Below are 14,469 nucleotides of genomic sequence, written 5' to 3'. Positions count from 1 at the left end.
AGAAAAAAGAAAAAGAAAATGTCTGATTTGTGAGCCATTTTCTGTCAACAGGTTTGCATTCCTTTCTAAATTGTCTTTGGAATGCAACTGTAACATAATTATTTTCAATAGCAAGTTTAGCCTTTTAGGGAACTGCTGATTGCAGAAATCAATGGATTCCATGAATATACAAAAGAAAATTGGATTCTGTCCCAGACAAAGCTGACATACACAAACAATGAGACCACATGGGAGGGCCATACCATATGGTACCAATTATTTGAGGTGTATCTATAAAGTAAGGTAACTTTATTTATTTTTTTATTTTTTTTTATTTTTTTATTTTTTTTGAGACAGAGTCTCGCTTTGTCACCCAGGCTGGAGTGCAGTGGCCGGATCTCAGCTCACTGCAAGCTCTGCCTCCCGGGTTCACACCATTCTCCTGCCTCAGCCTCCCGAGTAGCTGGGACTACAGGCGCCCGCCACCTCACCCGGCTAGTTTTTTGTATTTTTTAGTAGAGACGGGGTTTCACCGTGTTAGCCAGGATGGTCTCAATCTCCTGACCTCGTGATCCGCCCGTCTCGGCCTCCCAAAGTGCTGGGATTACAGGCTTGAGCCACCGCGCCCGGCCGGTAACTTTATTTTTAAAGAAATACATGACAGCCTACATTGCCTCATCCCTTTGTCCCTTTAAATACATTCTTCTTGAGAATCTAAATGTGCTCTACTGCTCAAAGTGAAAGCTGTATCACAGCCTTCTGACTGTCCCCAAGTAAGGCAATGCTTCTCTCTTTAAGAGCAGATTTTACTTCTCAAAATATCTTCCAATCAGACTGACAAGATGTTGGTTGGGGCGATGGACAATGAGGTACCTCCTTAAAGCATAATCATGTGGCTTGAAAAGTGGCTCTGGAAAAATCCTGTAAGAAAGATGAATGGAAACTGATTGCAATATTAAAGAGGCAGGGATAGGGACAGAGTAAGTTGGCTGTTGGTGTGATCTAGGTCATTAACATTTTCAGATAGAGGGCAGTGATGATGTCAACAATGAGTAAGTGTATGGGGAGGGAGGAGAATTTAGAGATATGGAAGAACGAAATAATGGGAACCAAAAATAGAAAGGGGTCTTGGGGCCATAAGAGAAGAGACAAAGATGACTCCAACATTTGTGGTCTGGAGCCTGGAAAAATGGAGGTAGCACTCATAGGAAGGAAAATGGCTTACAGATGGGATAAGAAAAAGATTAATATTTGCTTTATTCATGTTGAGTTTGAGGGGACAAAATACACACCTGGAGCTGCCTGTTGAGCAGTTGGAGAGAAGGTGTGGGAAAACAGAAAAGGCCAGGGACATAGATTAGTTTTAGGGAAACATACCCTGAGAAAGCATTTGATATTACAGTCTACCTTCTCTGCTCTTGGGTTGAGCAACATCACTTTCTAGTCACTCTCTTCCCACCTCTCTGATACTTTTGTCGTCTTTTGGGCTCCTCCTCAGTCTTCTTCCCTTCTCCTTCTACCCATTCTTTTGGGGAGACCTCATCCCTCTCATGGATTCAACCACTGCTAATACACCAATGACTCCCACATCTCTATCTCTTTCTTGAGCTCTAGATTTCGGTGTTCAACCTTCAACTGGACGTCAGTACCCACAAGGCTGTCCCATAGGGAGCTAAAACGAACATCCAAAATCACACTCCTTCTCTTTTTCCTCAGGCGGGCCTGCTCCTCTTACTGGATTCCCAATATTATTGGATGGCAAGACCATGCTAGTAATCTGGGAGTTATCTGTAACCACTCTCTTTTCCTGACACTTCCCTCAATCTTTACATAAGCCCTTCAAAGTCCTGTCAATGCCACTTCCCTAATGTCTCTCACAGCCTTTCCTTCTTTGTTCCCGATGCCATTATCTGGTTTAGGCAGTCCAATCTCTTTCACCTGAATTGCGACAATAGGCTCCTAACTGGCCACTGTATCTCTAGTTTGTCCTCCACCATTTCATTCTCTAAAATACTGCCACATCCATTTTTCTAAAGTGCAAATAGGATTGGGTCTCTGTCTTACTCTTGCTTAAAACATTCAGTGTCTCCCCAGGGTCCTTGGAACAAAGCACAGACTGCTTAGATAGATAGTATCACCACTTCCCTGCTTATGGTGCAGTGCCCATATACTCCTTGAGCCTCTCCCCTTTTTACCCAGAATGATAAACCAGTCATTCTGACACAACCAAACTCTGTCATCTCTGTACCAGAAAGCACTCCCTCTTCCAGAGCTTGTCCTCACAAACTCCTCCTCCTCTCATAGACTCAGCTTAGAGGCAACCTGCTCTGAAGCACATTCACCGATCCTGCCCTTGCCCTCCCATGCCCTCACCTCTCCTCTGGGTTAAGAGTCCTACCTTTGCATGCCTGTGGCACTCTGGGCTTATCCTTCTAATAACGTTATCACATTGTATTGCAATCAACTTGTCTGTCTTCCTCCCTAAATGGTAAGCCCCATGAGGGCAGAGATGGTCTTTTATTTATTGTTAGGGCACTCAATAAATATTTGTTGAATGAATGGATGAGACTAGGAGAGTGGTGAGCTTTCTGAGGGAGCGAATGTGGTGTCTGCATGTTACTGTGTGCATCTAGATGCAGAAAAGGCATTTGGCAGGATTCAACACTCATTTTGATAAGAACTCTCAGGAAAACTGGAACAGAGAAGAACTTTCTTAACTTGATAGAGTATCTACATCTACAAAAATTCTCCAGCTAACATTATACTTAATGGTGAAAAACTAAATCCTTTCAAGACTGGGAACAAGACAAAGATAACTGCTCCATCTACTCTTATTCAACATTGAAAGTTCTACCCATTGCAATAAGGCAAGAAAAAAAGATAAAAGGCATAAAGATCAGAAAGGAAGAAATAAAGCTGTCCTTATGTGCAAATGACATAATGGTCTACGTAGAAAATCCAAAGGAATCTTTAAAAACAAAACAAAACTCTTGAACTAATAAGTGAGTTCAGTATGGTCAGGGTATACAATCAATTGTATTTCTCTATATTAGCAATGACTTCATAGACACCAGAATAAAAAGTACAATACCATTTACGCTTGTTCAAAAAGAAAAGACAAAAATATTTTGCTATAAATCTAACAAAACATGTATAGGATTTGTAAGCTGGGAACTACAGAAGGCTGAAGAAATCAAAGAAGATCTAAACAAATGGAGAGGCAGACTGTGTTTATGGATTGGAAAATGTAGCATAGTAAAGAAATCAGTTCTCCCCAAATTGATATACAGGGTTGTGTTAGTTTCCTAGGACTGATGTAACAAACAACAGCTTAAAACAACAGTAATTTATTCTCTCACAGTTCTGGAGGCTAGAAGTCAAAAATCAAGGTGTCAACAGGCCATGTTCTCTCTGAGGGCTCTAGGGAAGAATCTATTAATGCCTTTCTCTTAGCTGCTCCTGTTGCCAGCAGTCCTTGGCTTGCAGCCTCATCGCTTCAATCTCTGTCATTACATGGCATTCTCCCTGTGTCTCTGTGTCTCTTCTCTTGTAAGGACACCAGTCATACTGAATTAAGGGTCTACCCTAATGACTTCATCTTACCTTGATTACATCTGCAAAGGTGTAATAAAAAATATGTTTTTTCCAGATAAGGTCATGTACATAGTACCATGGGTTAGGATTTCTTTTTTTTTTTCTTTTTTTTTTTTTTTTTTTTGAGACAGAGTCTCGCTCTGTCGCCCAGGCTGGAGTGCAGTGGCCGGATCTCATCTCACTGCAAGCTCCACCTCCCGGGTTTACGCCATTCTCCTGCCTCAGCCTCCCGAGTAGCTGGGACTACAGGCGCCCGCCACCTCGCCCGGCTAGTTTTTTTGTATTTTTTAGTAGAGACAGGGTTTCACCGTATTAGCCAGGATAGTCTCGATCTCCTGACCTCGTGATCCGCCTGTCTTGGCCTCCCAAAGTGCTGGGATTACAGGCTTGAGCCACTGTGCCCGGCGGGGTTAGGATTTCAACTTATCTTTGTGGGGGACATAATTCAACCCATAAAAAGACTTAACACAATTCCCATCATAATTCCAGAAAGATTTTTTGTAGATGTAGATAAGATTATTTTAAAATTTATATAAAAAGAAAAAGGAGCTAGAATAGCCGACACAGTTTTGAAAAAGAGGAATTACATAAGAAGTCTCCCTGACCTTAAGACTAATAGCTACAGGCCATTTTCCGTTCCCTGTGTTGTGTCTTGGAATCTGGAGCAATGAAGACGTCTGTGCTCTTAGGCAGGTCCTTCCTGTTTTCTCTATTGTTTTGGAATTCTTCTGGACTCAACCCAGACCTAAGACACAGATCTTCAGTGGATAAAGAAGACACTGGACTGCAGCAATGACTGAGTTGACTACTGATGGCCTAGGTCACTGTCTGACTTGCAATAGTTTCAACGTGTCCTGATAATTGATTGTTAGTCAGAATGAAAATAAGGCCCTTTGATAACAACACAGAAATTAAAACTAGCGACATACACCTGGGAGATAACTGTCCTGTAACAAGACTGTTGCCATTTAACTATAAGTTTTCTTACCCTGTCACTTCTTGTAGGATCAAGAAAATTATGTTCCAAAGAAATGATGTTGCTATATTATCAGAGATCAGTTACAGATCAGTGCTGCATACTACCTATAATTTCTAGTGGTTTGCTTTGTAAAGAGGCTTAAATTCCCATCTGTGATGCATTTTGGAATGAGTGGATTTGATGTCAACACCTTGAAAGATATCACTCAAAACACAGAAGAACAAGAGTCATCAGCTCCCACACAAAGTGAAACATGTGAACCTAATTTTAGCAGTGTTAATTAGGAGCAACTATTCACGAGTCATTGCATCAATACCGCCTGTGTTATAACATCCTCTCCTCCCTAAGGCATGGGAGCAAGTGGTACATACTTGTCCGGGAACCAGTTCCGTTAATACTATGGTTGTATCTGTCCAAAGATAAGTAGCAGTATGTTACCAGTTTCACTACCTTTGGATTTTGGATAACATATCTATACTGTGATATTTACAAGTTTTAATGAGTTAATTTTAAGTGTAATTGCCATTCTAACTTTGTATGTGAAATCAAGATCACACGTAATAAACCTTGCCTATATTAAATAATAAAAATAAAAAAGTAATAGCTACAATAGTCAAGATCATGTGGCAGGACAGTTATATAGATCAATGGAACAGAATAGAGAATCCAGAAATAGGCCCCAATAAATATGCTTACATGATTTTTGACAAAGGTGCAAAAGCAATTCAATGAAAGATGCCCTTTCAACAAATGGTGCAGGACCAATTGAGATACACAGGCAAAAAAACACCATCACCACAATCTAAACCTCACACCTTATACAAAAATTAACTCAAAATGGAAAATGGATCACAAACTTACACGTAAAACTATAAAACACTTAAGAAAAAATATGGAAAAAAATCTTTGAGTCTAAGGCTAGGGAAAATGTTTTAGAATTGACACCAAAAGCATGAACTATAAAAGAAAAAATTCATAACTCGAAATTCATCAAAATTAAAACTTTCACTCTACAAAAGAGCTTATTAAGAGGATAAAAAGACAGTCTACACACTTAGAGAAATTCTTTGCAAACCACATATCCCCAAAGGACTAATATCTAATTATATACAGAATTTTCAAAATCCAACAGTTTTTTTTAAAAGGCAATTCAGTTAGAAAATGAGCAAAAGATATGAATAGATATTTCATCAGAGGATATAAAGATGCAAACAAGCACACGACAATATGCGCAACACCATTAGCTACTAGGAAAATCAAATTAATACCTAACAGAATAGTTAAAATAAAAGACAGTGCAAACACCAAATGCTGTTGAGGATATGAGGAAACTGGACCCCACAAATAATGCTGGTGGGAATGTCAAGTGATATAGTCACTCTGAGAAACAATTCATCAATTTCTTTAAAAACTGAACATGTGGCCGGGTGTGGTGGCTCACTCCTGTAATCCCAGCACTTTGGAGGCCGAGACGGGTGGATCACCTGAGGTCAGAAGTTCGAGACTGACCTGACCAACATGGTGAAATCCCGTCTCTACTAAAAATAACAAAAATTAGCTGGGCGTGGTGGCAGGCGCCTGTAATCCCAGTCAGGAAGCCAAGACAGGAGAATTGCTTGAACCTGGGAGGTGGAGGTTGCAGTGAGCGGAGATTGTGCCATTGCACTTCAGCCTGGTCTACAGAGCAAGACTCCATCTCGAAAAGGAAACAAAAACAAAAACAAAAAATACTGAACACGCATCTACCACCCAACCAGGCATTACATTCTAATTATTCCAGAGAAGTGAAAATTATGTTCACACAAAAGGTGGAACAAAGATATTGCTAGCAACTTTATTCATTATATCCCCAAACTCAAAATAATCCAGATGGTCTCCAATGAGCAAATAAACTACAGCACGTCCATACCATAGTATACTACTCAACAAGAAAAAGGAACCAACTACTGATAGACCGAACAACTTAGGTGAATCTTCAGAGAATTATGCTTAGCAAAATAACCCAATCCCAAAAGATTACATACCGTAGATTTCCATTTATAGGACATTCTTGGAATAACACCATCATAGAAATGGAGAACACATTGGTGGTTGCCAGGGGTTAAGGGGAGGTGGGAGAGGGAAGTGGATGTGACTATAAAAGGGCAACATGAAGAACCCCGCGCTAATGTTCTGTATTTGATGGCATCCATGTCAATATCCTGGTTATGGTATTGTGCTACAGTTTTGCAAGATGATACCATTGGAGGAAACTGGGTAAAGGGTATATGAAGTCTCTCTGTACTATTTCTTACAATTGCGTGTGAATCTAAAACGATCTCAAAATGAACATTTAATTACAAAAAATAGCGATTGCCAAGTGCCACAGAAGCGGATGTCCAGAATTCAGAGGGTGCCTAGAATTCACAGCAAAATGTTTCTGTTTTCCTCAGAGATTGTCATGATACTATGATGCTGGCCCAGATCCCTTCCTCTGGGCTGGTGTACCCAACCCAGGCATCAACATATTTTCTTAAAGAAGCTGTCTTGGGGTAGAAAGGGTTGAGAACGGGTGACTTCTGAAATAATGAGTGAACAATTAAGTGAGGGGGGAAAACAACAACAACAAAATACTTTATGATCCTAATTGCGGCAATTTTGAATCACATGGTGAAACTGCAAACACACAGGCTAGCAGAATAGCTTAATAAAAAATAGGGCAGTGGATTCTGAGAAGCAAAGACCCAAGATGCAAGGGGGCAGATAGTTTCTGCAAATAATAGCTATAGATACTTAACAAAGAATGGAGAGAGGCCTGTGAGATCTCAGGAGTGCACAGAGATGGCACCACTGCCTCCAGGATCTCTTACAACAGTTTTGGATACATGACATAGATGTTGAGAAAAGGCTAAAAGTTATTTGCTGAAAACCATTCCCAGTTCCCAAGGGAGTTAGTCAAGTATATACTGTACTTTGATTTGATTTTCTCTGAGGTGCGACTCAGGATTCTGCTTGGCTTTCCTGTTCAAAATGTCCAGGTGAGGCCGTGCCGTTGGTGATGGTGGAGTGAAGAGAAATAACATGGAATTAGAAATAAGCCCATGCACTTGGGGCAAGGTATTCATTTTTCTGCACAGACATGCCCATTACTTCTTTATTTAAAAAAATTATTTTATTATTGGAATAATTGCATAGAAATTGGAGGTCTTTTATTCTATTGAAACTGAGTTGCACGCATAAGAATAAAATGAAAGGCACACATTCTTCTAAATGCCTCAGGGAGAGATCACATTTTTGGCTTTTCCCTCCAAAGCCCTCACTGTCTATAACTATATATCACTCACCCCATTATAGTGTGTAGTTCAGGAGTGTAGAACTATGTACTATTTGTGTTTGTGTACGTGGGGTCTTGAAGAGCACCTGAAATATTTATGTCTCCAACAAATACATGGTGAGTAAAGGAAAGAAGGCGAAAAAATGGATGAAGAAGAACCAACCAGATGGGTCCCGTCACCATCTTAAATTATTGTTTCAGCTTTTTTTTTTCTTTTGAGATGGAGTTTTGCTCTTGCTGCCCAGGCTGGAGTGCAATGGTGCGATCTTGGCTCATTGCAACCTCTGTCTCCCAGGTTCAAGCGATTCTCCTGCCTCAGCCTCCCGAGTAGCTGGGATTAGAGGTGCCCGCCACAAAGCCCGGCAAATTTTTGTATTTTTAGTAGAGATGGGGTTTCACCATGGTGGCCAGGCTGATCTCGAACTCCTGACCTCAGGAGATCCACCCACCTCAGCATCCCAAAGTGCTGGGATTACAGGCACGAGCCCCCGCGCCGGGCCTATCTCAGCTTTTAAGCTGGTACCCTAACATGTACTACTAAAAAGTATTGTTAAGAGGTGTTATTTAAACTGAGAAACTTCTATATTCAAAATTTCAAAGAGAAGAGAACATTGACACCACCTCCCACTCCCTCTACCCCACCCCTGCCCCCACACCCTACTCTAGATCCTCCAACAGGCAAAATAATATGTCTTAAAGTGAGCCAAAGTGGCCTCACAGCCCAAAAGAGTTTACTTTTCAATCAGCTGGCCAGATGCACAATGCTTCAGGCTCATACCAGGGTCATTTCTGGGCAGGCAACTTGTATTCCTGACCTTTATCCCACCACTAAATACATTCCAAGGTTGATAGTAGGATACAGGAGAAAAGGAGTCCCCAGGGGTCAGCCTGTATTAGGGACTGCAAACTCGGATGGATACAGGGCAGGGCAGGTAAAGGAGTGGAGTGGTCCCAATAAAGACAAAGCAACATGAGAGATCAGACCCCTCCCACGGGAAAGTTCCCAACTTGATCCCAGACATCAAATCTTGTGGTTTTCAAGAGAAGATAGAAATACAGATTTTTTTTCATGAGATATGCTTATTTTTACTTTATTTATTTATTTATTTATTTTGAGACAGGGTCTCAGACTCTGTCACCCAGGCTGGAGTGCAGTGGCACCATCACTGCTCACCGTGGCCTCGACTTGCTGGCCTCAAGTGATCCTCCCACCTCAACCTCCCGAGCAGCTGGGACTATAGGCGTGCACCACCACACCCAGCGAATTTTTGTATTTTTGGCAGATATGGGGTTTTGCCATGCTGCCCAGGCTGGTCTTGAACTCCTGGGCTCAAGTGATCCACTGCCCCAGCCTCCCAAAGTGCCGGGAGTAAAGGTGTGAGCCACCATGCCTGGCCTACATGTGCTGATTTTTAAACATTGGCCACCAAGCCAAACAACACCAAAACACTGGGGCCAGATAGCACAGCCCAGTGGGGCCAAATCTCTGGTCTGAATTTGTGATGCAGAGCGGGAGAAGGAGGGTCATTCCACCAGGGAGGGACGGTGATAGTGAAGGACTTCTTGGAGTTGATGGTGGGTAGGTTAGAACTACCTCTGCTCTAAATTAATCCTTTTCCCAAGGGTTAATTCTCTGAATCACTGGCCAAAGGCAGTCACCTGGTTGCAAATGGCCTGGTTTTCTGGGCCCTGGGAGTGGGCCTGTCAACAGCAGAAGGCAGGCCTGCGCCAGAGAAACGAGGCGCCTCAGCTTGGAAGGACTTCAGGACATGTGCTGGTTAGCCAGGGGATGTTTCAGGGACCCTTTTCCTCTGATTCTCTGCCTATTCTATCCACTCGTGCACCTCTCGGCATTTTGTGATAACATGAGAGAGAGAACCAGAGCCCCTGGCTGCTAGGACTGAGGGTGGGGTGGACACAGCCCTCCATTTTCCAGGCTGGCTTGTAGTCCTGTCTCCACTTTGAAATGGACATTCTCAGGTTTTACTTTCATGAGTCCCAAATCTACTTTTACCTTGGCTGTCTCTTTCCTGAGAAGCATCTTCTGAAAGGATGGCTGTCCCCCCAAACTCCTCAAGAATGCCTTCCTTTTTACTCGAATGTAATGATAATTCTAGAAATGGAAAATGAAAAGGAGAGACAAAAAGAAAGATGGGGGGAAAAAACACTGCTGAGAAAGAGAGCTTTGTCTCAGGCTGAAGATAGAGTTATTGTCAAAACTTCCAGGGACAGAAATATAAGTTGGAGACATCATCAACCAGCAAACATAATATGCAGATGGTAATATGCAAACGTAATATGCAGATGGTAATAAACAAACATAATATGCAGATAGTAAGGACTGGTCTCTGGGATAGGAGAAGGTAGGAGAACTGACCAGTAGGGCGCTAGGACATCTCCATTTTCAACATCCTTCTGTCGTAACTCCTAAAATCCCAAATGTTAGGTATTCAAGCCTCTGGACTGACAGACTTAACTAGTGTCTGAACATTCTCTATTTAGATGATGAACCCAGAACTGAATCTTTTTTTTTTTTTTTTTTTTGAGACAGGGTCTTGTTCTTTTACCCAGGCTGGAGTTCAGTGGCACCATCACAGCTCACTGCAGCCTTGAGCTCCTGGGATCAATCCATCCTCCCACCTCAGCCTCCTGAGTAGCTGGGACTACAGGTATATACCAGTATGCCTGGCTAATTTTTTTTTTTTTTTTTTTTTTTTTTTTTTTTTTTTTTGTAGAGATGGGGTTTCACCATGTTGCCCAGGCTGGTCTCCAACTCCTGGGCTCAAGTACTCCGCCTGCCTTGGCCTCCCAAATTGTTGGAATTATAGGATTGAGCCACCGCACCTGGCCCAAGAAGGACTAAATCTTAAGTTGCTAAATGCAAATACTTCTTGGGTTTTTTTTACCCACTTGTTTTCTCTCTTGTGCAACACCATTTAGCTTTAACCAAATGTTATCATGTGCTGAACACTTTACACATATGGCCTAATTTAATCACACTCGGCACAGTGAGGGATGCAGGGAACCAAGCAGGGAACCCATTAGTGGTGTGTTGGTAAATGTTTAACAACTAACTCTCTAGAAAGCAAATGCCCCCTGATTTGTAGTCCACCAGTTTCTGGGGTGTAAATGCTCCTATCCTGGAGTAGTGGCGTCATTTCTCAGCTGGGCTGCCCCTGGCTCCCTTCCCTGCACTGCATCCTGGAAACTCTCTCCAGGTAGTAAGCTGAGGCAATCCTAGGGCTCACCTCACTGGTTTCCCCTCTCCAAGGGATCAATCTACTTTGCTGTTTGATGTCCAATGTCTGAAAATTCCTGTTTCATATGTTTATCCAGTTTTTCAGGCAAGAGGATAAGTCTGGTCCTGTTAGTTGAAAGTGCAAATCATCCCCTTGATTTGTGACCCCGCTTTCACTTATTACATTTTTTTTTTTTTTTTTTTTTTTTTGAGTCAGGGTCTCTGTCTTTTGCCCAGGCTGGAGTGCAGGGGCATCATCATGGCTCACTGCAACATCCTTCTCCTGGGCTCAAGCAATCCTCCCACCTCAACCTCCCTAGTGGAAGAACTACAATTGTGTGCCACCATGTTCAGCTAATTTTTAAATTTTTTGTAGAGACGAGGTCTCAGTATGTTGCCCAAGCTGGTCTCAAACTCCTGGCTCAAGCAATCCTCCCTCCTTAGCCTCCCAAAATGCTTGGATTACAGGTGTGAGCCACTGCACCTGGCTTAAATTCTTATAAATATGTAATGGGGCCCTTCTCTGATCCGCTGAGCTGACCTAATGCCAGTACATGACTGTTTCGATTCCTGAGATTCCATGATAATATATTATATACAGTTTTAAAGGATTTGTAATCTTCCTCCCATTACCTTCCTAATTCAAAAGTATTTGCTTATCTTTCTAGATGAACCTTTGGATCATTGTGCAAAGCTCTCCCCACCCAAGACCCAATTCCCTGTCACATTTTTGGTAACATTTTACTTAAAATTCCATAAAATTATACATTAGTTTTAGACAATTTGGCAACTTTACATATCAATCTTTCTATCTGAAAACATGACATAGTTACATAGTTTTCTATTTCTCAAATCTCCAGGTCACACACATTAAGGTTATTGTTTTCTTAGATTTAATTTCCTTGTATATTTTCCTTCCTTCCTTCCTTTCTTCCCTCCTTCCTTCCTTCCTTCCTTCCTCCCTCCCTCCCTCCCTTCCTTCCTCTCTCTTTCTTTCTTTTGTTCTTCTTTCTTTCTTCTTTTCCTTTCTTTCTTCCTCTTTCTTTCTTTCCTTTCTTCTTTTTTCTTTCCTTCCTTCCTTCCTTCCTTCCTTCCTTTCTTTCTTTCTTTCCTTCTTTCTTTCTTTCTTTCTTTCTTTTTCTTTTCTTTCCTTTCTTTCCTTTCTTTTTTCTTTCTTTCTTTCTTTCTTTTCCTTTTCCTTTCTTCCTCCCTTCCTCCCTTCCTTCCTTTCTTCCTTCCTTCCTCTTCCTGCCTGCCTGCCTACCTGCCTTCTTTTTTGAGACAGGTTGTTTTCTTAGATTTAATTTCCTTCTTTTCTTTCTTTTCTTTTCGTTTTTTTTCTTTTCTTTCTCTCCTCTCCTCTCCTCCTCCTCTTCTTTCTTTCTCCTTTCCTTTCCTTCCTTTCTTTTTTGAGACAGTCTCACTTCCATCACCTAGGCTGGAGTGTAGTGGCATACTCATGACTTACTGCAACCTCGACTTCCTGGGGTCAGGTGATCCTCCCATTTTAGCCTCCTGAGTAGCTGGGAGGTGCGTGTCACCATGCCCAGCTAATATTTTGCTTTTTGTAGAGAAGGAGTTTTGCCATGTTGTCCAGGCTGGTCCCAAACTAAGTTATCTGACTGCCTTGGCCTCCCAGAATGCTGGGATTACAGACATGAGCCACCATGTCCCACCTTCTTGTGTATTTTCTAATTAATAATATTAGTTTACTTAGGTTAATAAAACATAAATGACGGCCGAGGTGGGCAGATCACAAGGTCAAGAGATTGAGACCATCCTGGCCAACATGGTGAAACTCCCTCTCTACTAAAAATACAAAAATTAGCTGGGCACGCACCTGTAGTCCCAGCTACTCAGGAGCCTGAGGCAGGAGAATCACTTGAACCTGGGAGGCAGAGGTTGCAGTGAGACGAGATTGCTCCATTGCACTCCAGTTCTGGGTGACAGAGCAAGACTCTGTCTCAAAAAAAAAAAAAAAAAAGAAAGAAAGAAAGAAAAAGCCACATAAACGACTTAGTGTCTGTTTACAGAATCTTTTAATAAAATCAAATAGCCTCTCAGGGTTTTAGAGGGGATTTCTTGGTATGCTACCATATCAGTTGAAAATAATATATTTTATCTTTCCCCCATGCATATATTTTTATTGCTTTATGCTACACTCCAAATCTCATGTTGGAATTTGGTCCCCAGTGTCAGAAGTGGGGCTTAGTGAAAGATGCTCAGGTCATGGGGGTAGACCCCTTGTGAATGGCTTGGTGCAATCCTGATAGCAATGAGTGAGTTCTCACTCTCTTAGTTCCCACAAGAGCTCCTTGTTGAAAAGAGCCTGGCACCTGCTTCCCCTCACCGTTGCTTCTCCTTGCACCATGTGGTCTCTGTACACGTTTCCCTTCTGCCATGAGTGGAAGCCTGACGTAATAATTAAATAAATGCTGAAATAAATGCTGGCACCACACTTCTTGTACAGCCAGCAGAACTGCGAGCCAAATAAACTGCTTTTCTTTATAAATTGCCCAGCCTTAACTGTTCCTCTAGAGCAACACAAATGGACAAAGGCACTTTATATCTGAAATTAGCCCAAGTTTCCAAATTAATGATACACAATAACAGATATAGTGAAAATCTTTGTTTAGGTTCTGTTTTAAAAAAAAATCTATTTAGATAAATAAAAAACATTGAAGCAGATGATTTTGGAGTTAGGAATATTCACTTCATGGAAGTCGAGAATAAGTAACTTACTTGCTAATATTTTTGGAAGGATGATATTGGCTTTACTTTTTGATGCCTGTGCTCTTTTTAGTGCTTGCTGGATTTGCCAATGTTTTGGAGACAATTGCAGCAGAAAAAAACCATATTTCATGTACTCCTTGAGGAGGAATTCTGTTTTTGCTATTTCACTACTCAAAAGAAAGAAAGATATGATTAGGTATATCTGTGTGAAAGCATGTTCATTAAAAAAAATTTACAAAATTTTTGCTCTTGATTGTGTACTGAATTAATAATTTAATTATCAAAAAGGATAAATATGGCCATAAAAATATGGGCTTCAGTGAAATATGAAATGAGATGAAATAAAACTTTAGGAATGCTGTTTAAATAAAACATGTCCCAGGATACGCACACATTTAGAATAGACATGATAGTTTTACTCGACTTATTTATTATTTCTGTGGGAAACACTGTATTACATTTTAGACATAGGGAAAAATTAGAAGGTAGCAACAGGACCGGGCACAGTGGCTCATGCCTGTAATCCCAGCACTTTGAGAAGCCAGGCAGGTAGATCACCTGAGGTCAGGAGTTTGAGACCAGCCTGGCCAACATGGCGAAACACTATCTCTATTAAAAATACAAAAAATTAGC

General features: G+C 41.4%; 1 protein-coding gene and 1 pseudogene across 1 annotated transcript in view; one reads left to right on the top strand and one right to left on the bottom strand.

Annotated features, from left to right (window-relative positions):
• LOC105483668 (coiled-coil domain containing 38) overlaps window positions 1-14,469 on the bottom strand; it is a 67,499-nt gene that overhangs the window by 14,858 nt on the left and 38,172 nt on the right. The window contains exons 8-10 of the mRNA XM_011744641.3: window positions 13,846-14,003; window positions 9,880-9,978; window positions 7,504-7,552 (exon numbers count right to left, since the gene is read on the bottom strand). Of these exons, the coding sequence (XP_011742943.1) occupies window positions 7,504-7,552; window positions 9,880-9,978; window positions 13,846-14,003 (306 nt within the window). The remainder of the gene's footprint in view (window positions 1-7,503; window positions 7,553-9,879; window positions 9,979-13,845; window positions 14,004-14,469) is intronic.
• Window positions 837-4,899, top strand: LOC139356781 (oocyte-secreted protein 4B-like; annotated as a pseudogene).

Source organism: Macaca nemestrina, chromosome 10, assembly GCF_043159975.1.
Source record: "Macaca nemestrina isolate mMacNem1 chromosome 10, mMacNem.hap1, whole genome shotgun sequence".
In the NCBI taxonomy this organism is placed as follows: domain Eukaryota; kingdom Metazoa; phylum Chordata; class Mammalia; order Primates; family Cercopithecidae; genus Macaca; species Macaca nemestrina.
This window is presented reverse-complemented; position numbering and strand designations above follow the sequence as displayed.